The 18,381-nt window shown below is 47.7% G+C and overlaps 1 protein-coding gene across 6 annotated transcripts in view; it reads left to right on the top strand.

Annotated features, from left to right (window-relative positions):
• The window catches only part of KIF3C (kinesin family member 3C), a 79,258-nt gene extending 61,606 nt beyond the window's left edge, over positions 1–17,652 (top strand). For 5 of the 6 annotated variants that reach the window (XM_060169763.1, XM_060169761.1, XM_060169764.1 and 2 more), the window contains 7 exons: positions 2,206–2,307; positions 2,948–3,070; positions 4,446–4,564; positions 5,037–5,153; positions 15,667–15,775; positions 15,954–16,126; positions 16,366–17,652. In XM_060169763.1, the coding sequence (XP_060025746.1) occupies positions 2,206–2,307; positions 2,948–3,070; positions 4,446–4,564; positions 5,037–5,153; positions 15,667–15,775; positions 15,954–16,126; positions 16,366–16,459 (837 nt within the window). In that variant the 3' untranslated portion in view covers positions 16,460–17,652. The remainder of the gene's footprint in view (positions 1–2,205; positions 2,308–2,947; positions 3,071–4,445; positions 4,565–5,036; positions 5,154–15,666; positions 15,776–15,953; positions 16,127–16,365) is intronic. The other variant, XM_060169766.1, reaches the window with a different exon arrangement.
• Positions 17,653–18,381: the final 729 nt, after the last annotated feature.

Here is an 18,381-nt window from a genome sequence, read left to right on the forward strand (position 1 = left end):
AGTAGGTGAGACCAGCCCACGGGGCCAGTAACTGCTACAGACTTTGTGGTTCATCCTGCAAGGAATGGAGGCCCTTTCAATAGTTTGCAGCAGAGGAGAGGCATGTTCAGACTTGTGTGGTTGGCGGATCCCCTTGGGTGTCATGTGGAGAGGGCTGGAAGGGGAAACTGAGGTGGGGGGAGATCCTGGCAATGATCCAGGTGAGTCATGGGGACCACAGTGAAGTGAGCCATTGTGATGAGGATGAAAAGGAGGGAAGAAGGTGAGCTGTACCCAGAAGACAGACTTGATGGGATTTAATGACTGGCCAGATGAAGGGGCTGAGTGAGCTGCAGGGCGGGGACTCAGGTGAGGTGGGCAAGGTGCCTGGGGCACACAATTTAAGGAGTCACTCATGCAAAGGGTGGACAAGTGTGACCGTGAGAGAGAAGGAGTCTGTGCTGTGGAGGTGGTGGATGGTGAGATGGTAGCCAGGAGCAGGGCCTGGGGGAGGTGCTAGTGCAGCCCTGGCTACGCTGCCATGGGGAGGGTGCCTTGCTTGGCAACAGCTCCCTCTGAGGCTGCGTGGGGCGGCTCTGACTGGCCCTGCTTCACTCCGTGTCCTCTGTCACCCTCACACAGCCCAACCTCTGACCCCACGAAAGCAACCTTCGACCCCTGTCCTGCTCTGTCCTCCGTGACGGATGGTACAGGGACCCCCTGCTCCCCTATTCTGCCAGCACACCCTGCTTGGAGAGCCCTCAGGCAGGTCAGTGGCTCAAGGTGATTTCAACCTTCCAGGGGGCCTGGGATGAAATCAGTGGACAGCTGGCATGCCCCGGGCAGCACCCTCTGACTAGCAATAATGAAAATGCATTTTTTTAAATTAATTAATTAATTTATTTTTGGCTGCGTTGGGTCTTCGTTGCTACGCGCGGGCTTTCTCTAGTTGCGGCGAGTGGGGGCTACTCTTCGTTGCGGTGCGCGGGCTTCTCATTGCGGTGGCTTCTCTTGTTGCGGAGCATGGGCTCTAGGCACGTGGGCTTCAGTGGTTGCAGCACGTGGGCTCAGTAGCTGTGGCTCGCGTGCTCTAGAGCACAGGCTCAGTAGCTGTGGTGCACTGGCTTAGCTGCTCCGCGGCCTGTTGGATCCTCTCGGACCAGGGCTCGAACCCGTGTCCCCTGCGTTGGGAGGTGGATTCTTAACCACTGCGCCACCAGGGAAGTCCCTGAAAATGCATTTTAATGTAGTCACAACTTAAACAGTTTCCCCTACTCCTTTATTATTTAAGCTTCAGATTCAACCATCACCTATGGAATGTCTGTGCCAAGTGCTAGGTCGGGCTGGGGGTACTGCACACAGCGCAGGGGCTCAGTGGGGAGACTGGCGTGGAGCTCAGATCTCACCCCTGTTAACCAGCTGCATGGCCTGAGGCTAGTTCCTCTCAGTTTCTTTACTTGTTGCCTGGGGTCTCTCTGGGGGTGAGGATGGAGACACCTGGCAGGTAGCGGTAGCACTCAGCAGATGTTTGCTGTGGCTTTCCTTCCCGGAGCAGAGGCGGCTCCAGGGTTATGGACGTGAGAGGTGACAGATAACTCGGCCGAGACCTTGCAGTTGGTGGGTAGAGCCCAAGCCTTTCTGGCCATCTCCAAAGCTCATGCTGCTTCTGGGGCCCCATGTGCCCCTTAGTGCTGCAGAGTCTTCTCCCTTTGGCTTTTCTTCTGTTTTCCAGCTGAAGATTAGAGCCTTTCCTGCTGCCTGTGTGAGAACCCCCTTCCTGAGTCAGGAGCCCGTTACCTAAAGGGCCGGGCTGCCCAGTGACTGTATCCGGTGTCTCCCCGCCTCCTAACAGCAGCTGGGTCCTGTTGCCAGGATTAGATTGCCGCCGCACTCCCTTCCCAAGCGTGGTGAACCAGCCTTCCGTATATCCAAAGCAAAGCTTCCATATCCAAAGCAAACAGAGCAGGTGCCCTGTATTCTCTGAGGGATTCCCTCTCTTTGTCTCACCTAATGGTCCTGCTGAGAATGGGAGCCTTGTGCTGGGGCCCAGGAGGCTGGAGGGGAAAACGTCATTCTTACTGAGGGTCATGAGGCTCCTTCTGGGACACATCTTCTGTCCCCTCCTGGAAGGACCACAAAACAGAGAAGCCAGACCTCTCAAGCTGGGGCTGCTGTGGCCCTTTGAAAAGCCACAAAGCCCATCTCTTCACCCCTCTGTGTCCGCAGGCCATGGAGAGCAAGCTGCTCATCGGGGGCAGGAACATCATGGATCACACCAATGAACAGCAGAAGATGCTGGAACTGAAGAGGCAGGAGATTGCCGAGCAGGTAGGGCAGGGGTCTTCAGGTCCCTGGGTTGGGTGGGAGGGGGCACATAGCCTTGAGGTCGCACGGGGGTGCTTAGGGCAGTGAGCCGTCATGGGCTCAGGATCCCTGGAATTACAGCGCTGAGAACCTAAGGTATGCTGCCCTGCATCCTGTGGATCCACTGCCCAGGTGGTGGCTCTCCATGAGGACAGCCTCCGTAAGGCACCAGGTACTCATTCCTGGGCCTTCCACAAAGGTGTGAGTTCTTTGCCAACTGCAGGACTGTGTCCTAAATCATCAAGAACCACAGTTTGTTGGTCTTACCAATCAATTGTGATACTACATGGGAGAGGCTGAGGCAGCTGGAAAGCCAGTATCTGGACATCGGTATACGGGGTTGACACCCCTGGAATGCCCCAGCTGTTAGGGCTGAGGTCTCCTTCTGTGGGGGGCAGTGCCTTGGCAAAAGCGTGGCCGTATGAGCTGAGAAGAAGGTTCAGAGAGGCTCCATTGAGGATGGGGTGGGAGCAATGGATGTGGGCCATGGGGTGCTCCCTGCTGCCTCCTGGCGCCCATGGTCGTGACGAAGCCAGGTTCCATGGTAGGCAGAGCTCCCCGGTACATTCTGCTCCGCTGAGTCCTGTGCCCTGCCTTGGCCTAGAAACGCCGCGAACGGGAAATGCAGCAGGAGATGATGCTCCGAGACGAGGAGACCATGGAGCTCCGGGGCACCTACACGTCCCTGCAGCAGGAGGTGGAGGTCAAAACCAAGAAACTCAAGAAGGTGAGATGCCACACAGAACTGGGTCAAGGTGTGTAAGGGCCTGGCAGCCTCTGCCCGAGGCGTCACCTGCCCAAGGGGCGTGTGCTTTAGCGACCCCTCCCCGCTTTGCTTAGACTGCTGACCCCCTGAGTTACACTGCGTGGGTGCTGGGTGAGGAGCAGGGGGAGGCGGGGGTCTGGGTGGGGTGGGATAGAGCCTTTCCTCCTGGGCCAGGAGGGGCCGGACAGGCTGGGAACACTTTTACTTCCACTCTCCAGGGTTGCCATCCTCGTGGTCCTGGGTAACTTCCCCCTTTACTCTGGTGTCACCAGTGAGTCACAGTTTGGATAACCAGGCACAGAGCAGGCCAGGGCAGTGGTGGGGAAACCTGAGGAGACTCGAGCCTGGGAGCGCTCAGAGAGGGAGCGCGGGGCTCTCCAGGGATGAGAATGTTGGCTGCCAGGACCCTGCAAAGTCCATGGCCAGGGAAAGGCGTGTGCATACGCTGAGGGCCTAGGGCAGGAAGCGGCAAATTCCAGTCTGGATTCTGGGAAGAACCTGGAGAGCCCTTAGATTGCTGAGGTGTCTGCCCCAGAGCAGGCCAGGCAGAGGCCCAGCTCCAGTGGCAGTTTCCAGGGACACAGCTTTCAGTGGGTTAGGAGTGGGACAGGAAGGTTGGAGCTGCCCTCCACACCCCTACTTTTTTTTTTTTTTGCGGTACGCGGGCCTCTCACTGTGTGGCCTCTCCCGTTGCGGAGCACAGGCTCCAGACGCGCAGGCTCAGTGGCCATGGCCCACGGGCCCAGCCGCTCCGCAGCATGTGGGATCTTCGCGGACCGGGGCACAAACCCGTGTCCCCTGCATCGGCAGGCGGACTCTGAACCACTGCGCCACCAGGGAAGCCCCACACCCCTACTTTCGAGAGCCGCTGGAGAGGCAGGAGTAGGATGGGTCACCTTGCAAACTGGCTGAGGCTCCCTTCCTTCCCTGAGCCCTGGATGGCAGTCCTGATACTCGCGTCCTGATTCCGGCTCTTCTGTTATCTCGTTGTATAACCTTGAGCAAGTCTGTGCCTGAGTTTCCTCACCTATAAAAGGGGGTGTTGGACCAGAAGGTCCCTCGGGTCCCTTCAGATTTGAACATTGCACGATGTGGACAGCAGCTGAGAGAGCAGGTTAACAGGCCACAGTGTGGGAGGGACAGGGCAGCCTTTAGAATAACCCATTCCGATGGATGGTGGGGCAGGAGGGAGCTTCAGAGGTGGGCCCTGGGCTCATCCTGGACCAAGCTGGGGACCCTGAGCCTGCAGCCGTCGGGACCCAGGCTGGGTGAGCAGAGCCGAGCCACATTGGTTGCCACACTGCACAGCCTCTGAGCTGCACCTGTCCCCACCCAGCTCTACGCCAAGCTGCAGGCGGTGAAGGCGGAGATCCAGGACCAGCACGATGAGTACATCCGCGTGCGGCAGGACCTGGAAGAGGCACAGAATGAGCAGACCCGGGAGCTCAAGCTCAAGTAGGGCCCCTCCTCTTTCCATCTGGGGCTCTCACAGCCATCCCTCAGGCCGTGGGCCTCTCCCTGACAGGCTCCTCTCTTTCCTGAAGGCTTCATTCCAACTGTCTCCTCACCCATGTCCATGTACCTTAGGAACAGAATGTGTCTGAGGGGTGGGGGAGGGGCCCATTGGAGTTTCCTCTACCTCCTGTTTCCTCCTTCCTCTCCTCGGCCTGCATTTGATGCACTCCGCAAAGTGCATGCCGGGTGCTGCCCAGAAGTAACTCCTAAGGCCCTGAGTCTATAATCTTTGCATTAGAAACTGTGATTTGCAAGCTCTATTATTTCTCTAGGGATTCCCTCCCCCCGACTTTTTGGTTTTTCCACCTTCTCTGTTCCCTCTGCCTCTTTGCTTCTTTTTTCTCATCCTTCAACCTTCATATACACTGTGCGGTCTCACGTGATCCCCTGTCTACCTCATTCCTCCTCCCAGGTACCTAATCATCGAGAACTTCATCCCCCCTGAGGAGAAGAACAAGATCATGAACCGGCTTTTCCTGGACTGCGAGGAGGAGCAATGGAAGTTCCAGCCCCTCATGCCCGGTGGAGCGTGAGTCCTTCACCAGCTGTCTGGGCCTAGGGACTTGCCAGCTCGCCCCAGGCCCCGGGTGGCCAGGGGCCTGGGGGAGACGGACGTTTTAGTGGATTGGGGAGGGCTGGGAAGGGTGCAGATGGAGGATGGGTTTCCCAGGACCTAATGTTGGGGTCTCCATGAAGGAAGGAGTGTCAAGTACGGTGTCTCATTGGTCTGGGATGCAGAAAATACTAGCTGGCTAACATTTGGCCGGTCTGGTGAGTATTCATTTGTCAGATGCCAAAAACAGCAACAACAGATAATATTGCCAAGCTCTAACTATGTGTTGGACACTGTAGGAGACTCTGCAGATGGGAGGTAAATCAGACACAGTCAGAGCTCACAGTCCAGTGGGGAATACAGAAAAGTAATCAGATCAAGAAATGATAGAGATGTGAGGTCCTTGTAGCCTCACTCAGCTGGGTGATTCAGCATTTCCACCTGTTTCCACATCCTAGCTCTTAGGTAACAGAGCTAAGTGCATTTAGCTCTGGGTGTGCCTTTCCCTCTGCTGGTGGCCATGAAGAACAAGACTGGATATTCAAACCCAGCAGAGTGACTACCTCACCCAGCTGGACCACTGTCCCTTCATTGACAATCTGTGTACAGAGGTGTTCAGGAGGCCTGACACCAATGCACTTCCCTGGAGATTCTTTGCTCTATCTATCCTAGGAATATTAACGCCAAGATAGGGCAGGAGTCTCCCCAAAGCTGGGGTGGGAAGCTAGCTGTAGAGGTCTACAGCTTCTCACTGGAGCAACAGATGCCTACTTAATTTGTCTACTTTCTGAAGGGCTGATCCTACGCAAGGCAACACTACACAAGTTTGTAAGTGGCAAGTTCTTGAGTAAAGGACTTTTCAATGGCATCAGTTTGGATTTAAATCCACCTTTCCAGTCTAAGTGGAGGCCTGCAGTAGTACGTCATCTAATGCAGAAGTTCTCCACCCTGGCTGCAACTAGAATCACCTGTGAGCTGGGCTCCAGAGAGTCTGATTTAAAGGGTCTTGCATGGATCCCAGGGCTTAAGAAAAATTGTTTTCAAGGCTTCCAGCTGATTCTACAGGAAGCTAGGTTCAAAAACTACCACTCCAGCACCATCTGCTGGAGGAAGATGCTGGGGAGGCTTCTGCTTCGTAGAGTTATTTTGTGCTTACAGAGTTCTCGAGTTTAAAGTTTGTGGAGGTGGAGGAATTTCTTTACATTGGATAGAGATGGGATGAGAGACGCTCTGAGAAGGCGTGTGTTTTTAAAAAATTTTTAATTTTGAAAAGCAAGAATAGTACAAAGAATTCCCATATGCCCTTCACCCAAACTCCCCGGTTGTTAGCATCTTGCCACATCTTGCTTTGTTAATCCCCTCCCGTCAACCATTTGAGATTAAATTGCAGACAGTCAACCCTTTACCCATATTTCCTAAGAGTGAGGACATTCTCTTACATAACCACAGTACAGTGATCAAATTCAGGAAATTCTGTTACCTCAATAATGTCCTTTACGGCAATTCCCCCACCAGCTCACCTGCGATGGTGCATTGCATTTAATTGTCATGCCTGTTCCATCTCCTTTAATCTGGAACTGAGAATGGATCTTGATTTGAGTTTTGAAAATTTCATGCTTCAGAGGAGTTTATTCATTTCTCAAAACGTTGTCCCTGCAGTTTTTACTTGACCACCTAAGCACAGAATCCAGACTCCAAAGCATGGTGGGTGCTTTGCCTGAAGCTAAGATAAGCTTTCTGCTTAATGGTTAGGAATCTCCATTCTTTGTTCTGGTTTTTTTTAAGTTTACTTTCTTCCTTTTACTCGAATAACTTTTAAATTAAAAAACCTTTTAAATAACTTCTTTCTCTTTTTTTTTTGCAAAAATAAAATGGTTTGCATACACTGAAAAACCATTCACAGATTTTTAAAAATAAAACAGCTATCTTAAAACAGCACATGTTAAATAATTTTTAGAGTAGATACCAGTAACACCTTTTTTTTTTTCTTTTTTTTTTTGCGGTACGCAGGCCTCTCACAGTTGTGGCCTTTCCCTTTGCGGGGCACAGGCTCCAGACGCACAGGCTCGGCGGCCATGGCTCACGGGCCCAGCCGCTCCGTGGCATGTGGGATCTTCCCGGACCAGGGCACGAACCCGTGTCCCCTGCATCAGCAGGCGGACTCTCAACCACTGCGCCACCAGGGAAGCCCAGTAACAACTTTTAAAAAGAAAGAAGTCCTCCAAAATATAGATTGGTATCTTTGCTTACTGTTGAGCTATTGCTTTTCCTAGCCTCTTATCCCTCTCTTTGCTTTAAAGGAGAATTTGTGCTCTTTACATGTTCTTTTCTAGGCCTCAGAACCAGAACCTTTCTGGGCGGAGGGAGTTGCCTGTGATGTTCTTTTCCCACCTTTCCCTTCTCTTCTGATTCCCCCAACCATCCTTCTTGCTCTCGGAAAGTAATGCAAAGAGAGAAAGATTCAGTGTTTTCTTTGCCATTAGGAAGCCTAAGAATTCGGCTCTTTCCTCAAAAACTGCTTGTGGGGAATTCCCTGGCGGTCCAGTGGTTGGGACTCCACACTTCCACTGCAGGGAGCACGGGAGCACGGGTTTCATTCCTAGTCAGGGAATTAAGATCCCGCATGCCACGAGGAGGCCAAAACAACAAAGAAACAAATAAACAAGCAAAAAACCAACCAAACAAAAAAAAAACGAGCTCAAAGCAGGCAGTGGGCTTTAGCTTACGCTATAGTGTCCCATAACTCTTTGGGAAGAACTGGTCTCGACATACTTAAATCTGCACACAGTTGACTTAAATCTACACACAGTTGCTCCCCAGCCTGCATTTGTACATCTCTATTAGCAGTGCTTCTAACTGGATCCCAAATAGACTGTGTTCCCTTAAAATTTTATATTAAAATTGTAAGGATATAAATACATTTACAAGCTTTTCCAAAATTATGGTTAAGTATATTCACAACTTAAACATGCTGTTTTATACAGAATATATATGTACCTCCTCAGAATACAGAGAGTATATATTTTGTGTAGAAAATATCAAAATATATCTGGGTAAGGGTAAAATGTATTAAGGCAATTGTGACATCCCAGTGTTCTCCACTGTACTTAAATACGGTTGATATAAACAGGTATTATAAATTTCTTTAAGAAAAATTCCAATAAGTAAATTACTTCAAAAAGACATTAATAAATACCAGGTAGTCAACTATATGCTATTCTGAATTACTACTACAGATTATTTTCTTTTTTCTAATGTCACTTGTCCATTGTCTGATAACTGCAATAAATAATATTTATCTCAGAACTTAAAAAAAAACAATCCCAAAAATACTAAAGAAAAGTAATAATAGGGCATCCCTGACGGTGCAGTGGTTAAGAATCCACCTGCCAATGCAGAGGACACGAGTTTGAGCCCTGGTCTGGGAAGATCCCACATGCCGCGGAACAACTAAGCGCGTGCGCCACAACTACTGAGCCTGTGCTCTAGAGCCCGCGAGCCACAAGTACTGAGTCCATATGCCACAACTACTGAAGCCCGCTCGCCTAGAGCCCGTGCTCCGCAACAAGAGGAGCCACCACAATGAGAAGCCCACGTACTACAAAGAAGAGTAGCCCCCGCTCGCCACAACTAGAGAAAGCCCACACACAGCAACGAAGACCCAACACAGCCAAAAATAGATAAATAAATAAATAAATTACAAAAAAAAAAGAAAAGTAATAATAGATCTAGGAAGTTTTTATACAAAACAAATTTTTAAAATTACTTTCTACTGGGACTTCCCTGGCGGTCCAGTGGTTAAGACTCCAGGCTTCCACTGCAGAGGGCACGGGTTTGATCCCTGGTGTGGGAACTAAGATCCCACATGCCGCACGGTGCAGCCCAAAATCCTCAAGCTCTGACAGCTCAATAAATTCATTTTTAAATAAATTCAATCTCAATAAATTCATTTTTTTAAAAATTACTTTTATATAGCAGCAGTTGGTGGTTAAAATAAAGTAAAAACAATTCCCTCCTAATTGGAATTCCCAAGCATGATAGTGACTCAGCAACAGAGAGCCCCAGGGTAGCATCACGGTGTGAGAATCACTGGCCTGGATCTCTGAGACCTTTTGCCCCAAGCCCCTCCTTTCATAGCGGAAGGCTGAGGGTGGGCAGGTCCTTGGACGCAGCTTCCCTCATTTCGGGGAGCCCTGTGGACTGAGACTGTAGAACAAGCTGCCTCTCTGGGAGGATTGGGTCCCACTGTTTGCAACATAACTTAATCAGGGCTGAAAAACCTCTTTCTTCCCAAAGCATATTTAACTAATCAAGGCATTGTCCCATTTGCTCAATTCAAGTGTGGAATATTTTGCTTCCGTTTGGCCTGTGGTGTGTTGGGGATTAGAACACTGAAGGCTGCTCAAAAGGAGAGGAAAAAAGCATTGTTGGAAAGAAATTACCTAAAGTCATACCGTCCTTTTAGAAAGCTTTTGTTGGAAAAACGTTTCCCCTCTTCCACTAGCTGCAAGCATTTACCCCACACACTCTTCCCCGAGCCTCTCTTTAAAACAAGGAGTTATTGTCGGGGAGCTCTTGAAACACACCCTGTATCAACTTATTCTGGACGTCTATCCCTTTTTCTTTTTTCTCCACTACCTCTAGGCCACTGCTAGTTGATGCATAATAACTTCAGGTGAGGTCCCTTCCACAATCACAAACAATTTTGTGTTAACGTTACTTTGCAAAACACATTTCTGCAGCCAGCTCTAACCATAACTATTTTACAAATATGACCTTTTATTTTTGGTTACTCATCATGGACCTTATTTTTAATTGTGTTTATACAAAACTGTCTTCTAAGGGTCGTATATTTGGCAATGTCTGTAGCCCATGGTTTACAGTTCACAAAATTTTATTGGTAACTTTAGCCACTTGCCTTTTGCAATCCCTGCTATCCTAGACTCTTTTCAAAGTATCGTGGTGCAGTAGAAAGAGACTGGATTTTGGATTTAGAACGTTCTGAATTCTAGTCCCTGCTCTGCCTTGAGAAGGTTTTTTTTAACCTCTCTGAACCCAAGTTCAGATAAAAGTCTGGATAAAAAAAAAAAAATCCCTGCAGGACTATCAAGATTGAAGTGAGATAGTGTGTGTGATGTGTGTTGGAGGTGGGGTGGAGGGTGTTCCAGGCCAGTACCTGGCACAGAGAAGATGATCCATAAATGGCTGCAATAGTACCAGTAAAAAAAAAAAAAAAAAAAAAAATAGTACCAGTAAGCCAGTATGATAATTGTGGGCACTCCAGAGAAACCAGTTTGCCATCATGCCTTACAAGTGCCATAGAAGGACAGTTTGGTTTGTTGCTTTCGTTCTAGATTTTGATCTTTAAATCAGGCTGCCTCCAAATTTAGAGAGAGAGAGAGCAGAGCATTCCTTGCTCTAAATAGAATCAGGATAGAAAGTTAAACTGGTTTCCTTACAGAGGCAAAGTTTACCTCAGTCAGAACATGCTCAGCTCTGAGTTGAGTCCCTAGATTCATTCACAGGCCTGTGACAGCTGAAAAAGAATCTGAAACGGGGAGAAGTTTTTGCTGCCCGGGCAGGCTGTGCGCCGTGAGAAGGGGAACTGGGAAGAAGAGTGGGATTTCAGACACGCAGGGGGGATGCTACAAGGTGGACAGCTCACCTGCGGGGAGGGAGGGATCCAATCATGGAGAAAAGTCAGATTTGCTGTGTCAGGTGCTTGTAAAGGACCGAGAAGGAAAACACACCCTATGATGCTGGCTGCCGGGTTTCAGAACAGGAGGGGGGAAAGGTGGTGAGCAGACAGAGCTGGTAATGAGATTGGGGTCAGCCTCTGAGATGGGACTGAGAGAGAACTTTTTAATATTAAGAGGAAAATCTATATAATCTCGTGATAGAAGCTATGTGGAGGGAGGGTCGTAAGAGAACTCAGGATCTACGACGCACAGGATAGCTGTTGTGGGTTTCTTTCAAGAGGGGTGGATACTTGCAGAGCCAGGCCTCCACTCTAGGCTGTCAGCCACAACCTGCTTACTACAGACGGATCAATCATGGAAAGTAGGCCTGAGGCAGAGGAGAGAGTAGATGGGAAGCTTGGTGTCCCAATTACAGACTCCCCTCCCCCACCCCCTTCTTCCCACCTGCCACCCAGAATAGCCCTGGCATCTTTATTGGGTCAGGCTGCCAATTCACCCTGATCCACTGCTCTGCTCACCCAGCCCTGTCCCCCTGTGCTGTTCCCAGAGCCTGCAGCCTTCAAGGCACACTCAGGCCCAGGCTGTTCTGTGTGCGCTCCTGAAAGACAGCGTGGCATCCTAAAAAGAGTATTTGGGAAGAATCCATTCCGAGTCTCTTCCTAATTGTACGATCTTGGACACAAAGGCGCTTTTGCTTTTCTGAGCCTCATCTCCTTGTCTGCCCTGCCTGCACCTCGGGAGGTTGTAAAGTTCAAATGGGATGCACAGATGCACCTTATAAATGATAAGTTGTTATTTTACTGATTTTCCCGCTCCCCTCCCCCGGTGCTGCCACTCTCCACATGCACAGCCCGCCCACCTTCCAGAGGGGCCATAGCAGCAGCACCAGCTGGGGCTTCCACAGCCTCGTCTTCCTTGTTTTCATCTATGAAGAGGGGTCGGCAGGGACCCTAAGTGGGATCCGCACTCTTTTATATACACTTGGTAAAAAAAAAACCCTGGGAATGTGGTTCTTGTTACTCTCTGTGGCAGAAGGCGGGCATTGTTCCGTCGGCGCCTGCACGGCTTGTTCTCCTATTCAAGGACAGAGTGTCCTATCTCTGAATTACTCAGCCTGTTTCTTCTCTTCTGTTTTCTGTCTGCCTTTTGGCTTTTTTCGTTGCTCATCTGTATCCCTGTTTGAAATTAGCAAGTGGAATTGAGAATTAATAATCATCACAGCTGCCACGTGTTGAGCCCTTGCGGTGTACTGTGCTAAGTGCTTATCTTGTTTAATCTCAGCAGTTCTGTAGGATCGCGATGAGATATCTGAGGCTCAGATACTAAGCCGCTTCCCAAGGTAACAAAGTTGTAAGGGGTAGAGCCAACATTCAAACTCAGATCTACCTCACTCCAAACCCTGTATTATGTTTTTTAGTGGAAATAACTTGTTTTCTTTCCTATCTTTGTTTTGAATAATACCTCACACTCATTAAGTTGCTGAGAGTAAAAAGTCTTAACATACCATGAGTTGGCCAGGATATAGAGCAATGGGAACTTTCTTGTGGTATATAGCCACTTGGAAAAGCAATTTGGCAATTTGGTAAAGCGGAAAATGCACATCGGAACCATTCCGTTCCTGGGTATATACCCCAGGGAAACTTGAATATGTACTTCAAGATACCTACACAGAACTCTTCACAACAGCACTGTGTTAAATAGAAAGGGAGAGAGAAAAAGGAATTGATCTAGATGTCTATCAACAAGAGAATATATAAAAAAATATATATATATATAACATATATAAAATGCTATATTGAAACCTTGAGATAGTCAATATAGTTAAACTTTAATCATCTAATCTAGAGCAGCATGGATAAATATAAAAGACATGTTTGTTGGGCACAAAACAATATAGTATGTATACCATACAGTATAAAACTTAGAAGTAGGCATACAGATACCATATATATTGTTTATGAATAGCCACATATATAAATAAGTATAAAAATATGCCTGACATTGATAAGCACAAAACTCAAGAGAGTGATTAATTCTGGAGAAGGAAAGTGATGGAGTCTTAAAAACTGTGTCTACATTTTATTTCTTAAAGATTTGGTGTTAAGTATAATAAAATGTTAAGATTTGACAATGCTGGATGATAGGCGAACAGATATATATTCCATGCTTTTCTGAGTATTTGAAATAGTTTATTAGATATAAGATTAACCATACATTGTAAAAAATTTAGATATTGCAGAAAGGCATAAAGGTAATAAAAATCACCCATAATCACTCGATCCAAAGACAATCATTGTTAACATTTTGTTGAATATCCAGACTTTTTTCTAAGCATCCACGCACGTACACACACTCCTATAAAAACAAAACAAAAAAATGTCATCTTTTTATCTGCTTTTTTAGTTACCATGTTGTGGAAACCTTTTCATGTCTACACAGAGCCATAAGACAATTTAAATGACTACATACTATTCCTTCACTTGGCTGAATAATAAACTGGTCCCTATTGGGGCACATTTGGGTTGTTTCTAATTGTTTGCATTTGTAAATAATATTGCAGCAAACATCTCTGCTTATAAATTGTCCCTATCTCTGATTATTTCCTTAGGGAAATTCCTAGGACTGGGAACTTGGGTCAAAGAATATGCACTTTTTAAAAGCCAAGCCTGGGAGTTCCCTGGTGGTCTAGTGGTTAGGGTTCAGTGCCTTCAGCACTCAGTCCCTGGTCGGGGAACTGAGATCCTGCAGACCACGATACACGGCCAAAAAAACAAACAAAAAAAGCCAAGCCTGAGTTTTGTATGTTTTATAAATGATACCTTTATTGAGATGTAATTCATATATCATAAAATTCACCATTTTAAAGGGTATAATTCAGTGGATTTTAGTATATTCACAGAGTTGTATAACATTACCACTATCTAATTCCAGAACATTTTCATCACTCCAGAAAGAAACCCCAAACCCATTAGCTGTCACTTCTCATTCTCCCCAGTGTCCCCATCCCTAGGAAACCACCAATCTACTTTCTGTCACTATGGACTTGCCTATTCCAGATACTTGATATAAATGGAATCATATCACATGTGGTCTTTGGTGTCTGCCTTCTTTCACTTGGCAAAATGTTTTCAAGTTTCATCCACCTTGTAGCATGCATCAGTCCTTCATTCCTTTTTGTTGCCAAATAATATTCCATTCTATGATAGTCCACATTTTGTTTATTTATTCATAAGTCAATGGTCATTGGGGTTATTTCTACTTTCTGGCTGTTATGAATAATGCTTCTATGAACATTTATGTACAAGTTTTTGTGTGAGCATGATTTCAATTCTCTTGATGATATGTATCTAGTAGTGGAAGTACTAGGTCATATGGCAACTCTATGTTTAACTTTTTGAAACACTACCAGACTGTTTCCAAAGTGACTGCATCATTTTATATTCCCACCAACAATGCATGAAGTTTCCGATTTCTCTATATCTTCACCAACATGTGCTCTTTTCTGTCTTCTTTGATTATAGTCATCCTAGTGGCTGTTAAGTGGTATCTCATGGTTTTGATTCACATTTCCATAATGACTAATAATGTTGAGCTTTTCTTGTGCTTATTGGCCATTTGTATATTTTCTTTGGAGAAATGGCTACCCAGATCCTTTGTCCATTTTTAAACAGGGTTATTTGTCTTTTTATTCTTGATTTGTGTTACTTATATATTCTAGATACAAGTCCTTTATCACATTTATGAGTTGCAAGTAATTTCTCCCATTTTGAAGATTGTTATTTCACTTTTTTTATGATGTCCCTTGAAGCACAGAGATTTTTAGTTTTCAGTGAAGTCCTATTTATTTTTTCTTTGGTTGCTTGGGCTTTTGATGTCATATCTAAGAAACCATTGCCTAATCTAAGGTCATGAAGATTTACTCCTTCGTTTTATTCTAAGAGTTTTATAGTTTTAGCTCCTACATTTAAGTCTATGATTAATTTTGAGTTAGTTTTTTATATATGGTACAAGGGAAGGGTCCAGCTTCATTTTCTTGTGTGTGGATATCCAGTTGTCCCTGTAGCATTTGCTGAAGAGACTGTTCACTCCCTGTTGAATGGTCTTGGTACCCTTATAGAGAATCAATTGACTGAAAATATTGGGCTGGCCAAAGAGTTCGTTCGGCTTTTTTCGGTAACATCTTATGGAAAAACCTGAACCAACTTTTTGGCCCACCCCATATGAGGGTTTATTTCTAGATTCTCAGTTCTATTCCATTGGTCCATAGGTCGGTCCTTCTGCCAGTATCACACAGCCTTGGTTACTATAGCTTTGAAATAAGTGTTGAAACTGGGAAATGTGAATCCTCTACTTTTGTTATTTTTCAAGATTGTTTTGGCTAGTTTGGAACACCTGCAGTTCAAGCCTGAGTTTCTAATCATTTTATTGTGTTAAATCCTATGAAGGAAAATGAAAAGCAGAACCACTAATTGATGGTTTTATATAGTGTGTGAAGTCAGTCTACGAGTCTGACAGCTAAAAATAAGATTGGATTTCCTTTCTTTTTTCCAGCCTTTAGTCAAACCTTTTCACTGTGGAAAATAATTGAAGCAACAAGAGTGGAGAAATATGTGTCTCCTTGTGTTATACTATTTTGAGTTGTCAGGTTGTATTAGAGCAAAGAAAAGAAAATTCCAGAACCTGCAGTCTGCAGGGCCTACTGACTACCTGAATGGTGCTTAACCCATCATGATATCATTTTCCCTTTGTGTTCGGAGGAAATAGATTTAAATATAGCCTCTTCCCTACAGCAGTAACAGCCAAATGAAGAAGCGGCCAACATCTGCAGTGGGCTACAAGAGGCCTATCAGCCAGTATGCTCGGGTTGCCATGGCAATGGGGTCACACCCCAGGTATAGGGTAAGAAGCTGGGAAGTAGAAGGGGGGAGGGGAGAGAGCGCCCAAGGGAGCTGATGCTCACAACCTCTGCTTCCTCTACCTGCCTCATCACCCTTGCTACTCCCGTTATTTCCCAAGTGCCCAGAAGATGCAGGCATCAGGGCCAGTGCTCACGTCTGGCCTGATATTCCCACCACAGGCCGAGAACATCATGTTTCTGGAGTTGGATGTGTCCCCTCCAGCGGTCTTTGAGATGGAATTCTCTCATGATCAAGAACAAGACCCCCGTGCATTACACATGGAGAGACTCATGCGGTTGGACAGCTTTCTGGAAAGACCTTCCACATCTAAAGTCCGAAAGTCCAGATCCTGGTCAGTACCATCACGGTCAGAGTGGGCAGTAGACTTAGAAGGCATGGTAACCCCATGGGCTGGTTGAGGCTGAGGAGGGCTTGGGTTGTACCCAAAGGGCATGAAGGGAGAGTGAAAACTGGGGCTGTGGGAGCCAACTTCCTACAGCGAGAGGATGAGGGAAAGAAAAGTCCTCACTTTTCTGTTTCCTGCACTTCCCCACCCTCCGCTCTCACCCACCTCATCCCCTTCCCCTGCAGGTGCCAGAGTCCTCAGCGGCCTCCACCTTCCATTGCGCACGCCTCGCTGGCCTCCGCTGCTCTGCTCCCCACGACAGCGCTAGACCACGAGTGACAACCTTCAGTCGGGCTGCCCATCCCCCAGACCCCAGGGACGGGGCAGCCAACCCTGGATCATCTCGCCTGACACTCGGTGTGCGTGCGTGCGTGCGTGTGTGTGTGCGCATGTGCATATGTGTGCGGGGCGAGAATCTGGCAGACCGTGCCTCTGCTGGCTCTCAGCCTCCTTTATTTAATTAATGTTATTTATTCGTGGAGCTCAGTTCTTGTGGGAGAGGTGCCCTCGCCTGAGCTTGCCATGGTCGCCGCACAGCCTCCTCGTCTCCTGACTTTAGACCCCCCTCCGCCCCAGTCAGACCTCATGCTCCTCCCTGTCAGTTGCCCCCAGGAGGGAGGGCGGCGGGGCCTGAGAAGAGAGTGCTTTTTCTACCCAGCGCGCTCCGTAATCTCCCATCTCCTCCTGCACTGCCGGTAAGCAGCTCCTGAGCACTTTCTGGGACTAGAAAAATGCTAGGTGCCCACTGAGGCCAAGAGACGTCCATCCTGGTGGTGTTGAGCCTGTGCTTCCGGCGGACAGAGACCGCTCTCCACTTTCTGGGTCGCAAACAACCTCTTTCGGTTTCTTGGGCTCCTTTTCAAGGACTCCAGTGACCTCAGCCACACGGTCCATGCTTTTCAGCTTTGGCGAGAACTCGTGGCTTCCCAAACTCTGCTTCCTGCCCACCTTCCCAACCCGTGGATGCGAATTGTGACCCCACCGGTTGCTGCCTCCTTGGGACCTTCAGGAAATGGAACAGTAATAGAGACAATGTGGACAGTCATCGAGGGACGGCCCTTTGTTTCTGTCCCCTCGGAGAACTAACCTTGGCCGACAAGCAATCAGGCCAGCTCCCCATCTTTGAGATGCTGCTCCTTCCTGCTTTCATCATTTTCCTTGCAGCTGCCTGGATCCCCGTTCACAGTGGAAGGGATCCGTATCCTTCTCCCTCTGGCTAAACAAAGGTACCACAGAATCTGTTGCTTTTCCCCCTCACTGAGCACAGGAGATGGAGGCCCAGGCGCAACCTGCCAACTCTGCCTGTTACCCCTGTTTCTGAATCACGTTTGTTGGGCACTGTTTTGTTGACAAGACTGACCCTTTCTTCAGCATTGTGCAAATTGGTCCCTAGGGAAGTAGTCCTCACTTTCCTTTGTGACAACCCGGTATGTCTCCAGGTATCTCGAGTAAATTTCTACCAAAAAAAGAGAGGTTAATTTTCATTGACTTACCTTTTAATTGTATATTTTAGTGGAAGGGTAAAGAGGTAATCATGAATGAAAACATGTGGTTTGGGATTTCAAAACGACCTGATAATGGAGTCTCCAGTTCCTAGAACATGAGGAGTTTTGTCAATGGGGGAAAGGCATGAAACTGACATGAAATTGGGGGCGTGGGAGGTGGCGGTAGGGGCTGACTGCCTGGTTTTTCTCTTTCCGTCAGGAACTGAAAGCTTCTTGCACAGTTCAAGTTCTGCTCTAAGGACCAAGCTATGGTTTAGTTTAATTCAGTGATGCTGTCATCGCTGCCGTAACTACGGGACCAGGTAGCTGGGCCACTCAGTTGCCACTTGCTTCTGTCCTTCAAGGAAATAACATTTCTCATCAGAGCCCAGGAGATTATTTGAGACTCAGGATTCAGATCAGAGCTTCGGCTGTGGCTGGGACGAGACCAGTGTGTAGAAATTTCCCAGGGGGCCTGGGCACAGAGGGACCTCCAGTCCTGCGCTGAGCAGCCTCTCCCACTGACCTCTTTCTCATTTGTGGATGAAGCCGCACGTGTTAGCCCCGTTCATCACCTGGACACATCGACTCTGCGTTGTCTGGTCACTTGACCCTCACAGTCTCATAGCACAATATACCCAGCTTCTTCACCCCCTGTCTGAGGGCTGGGCCCAAGGTGTGGTCAGAGGAGGAGCTCCTGCCTGCAGTTTTGTGTAC

The sequence above is a fragment of the Lagenorhynchus albirostris genome, chromosome 13, assembly GCF_949774975.1.
Source record: "Lagenorhynchus albirostris chromosome 13, mLagAlb1.1, whole genome shotgun sequence".
In the NCBI taxonomy this organism is placed as follows: Eukaryota; Metazoa; Chordata; class Mammalia; order Artiodactyla; family Delphinidae; genus Lagenorhynchus; species Lagenorhynchus albirostris.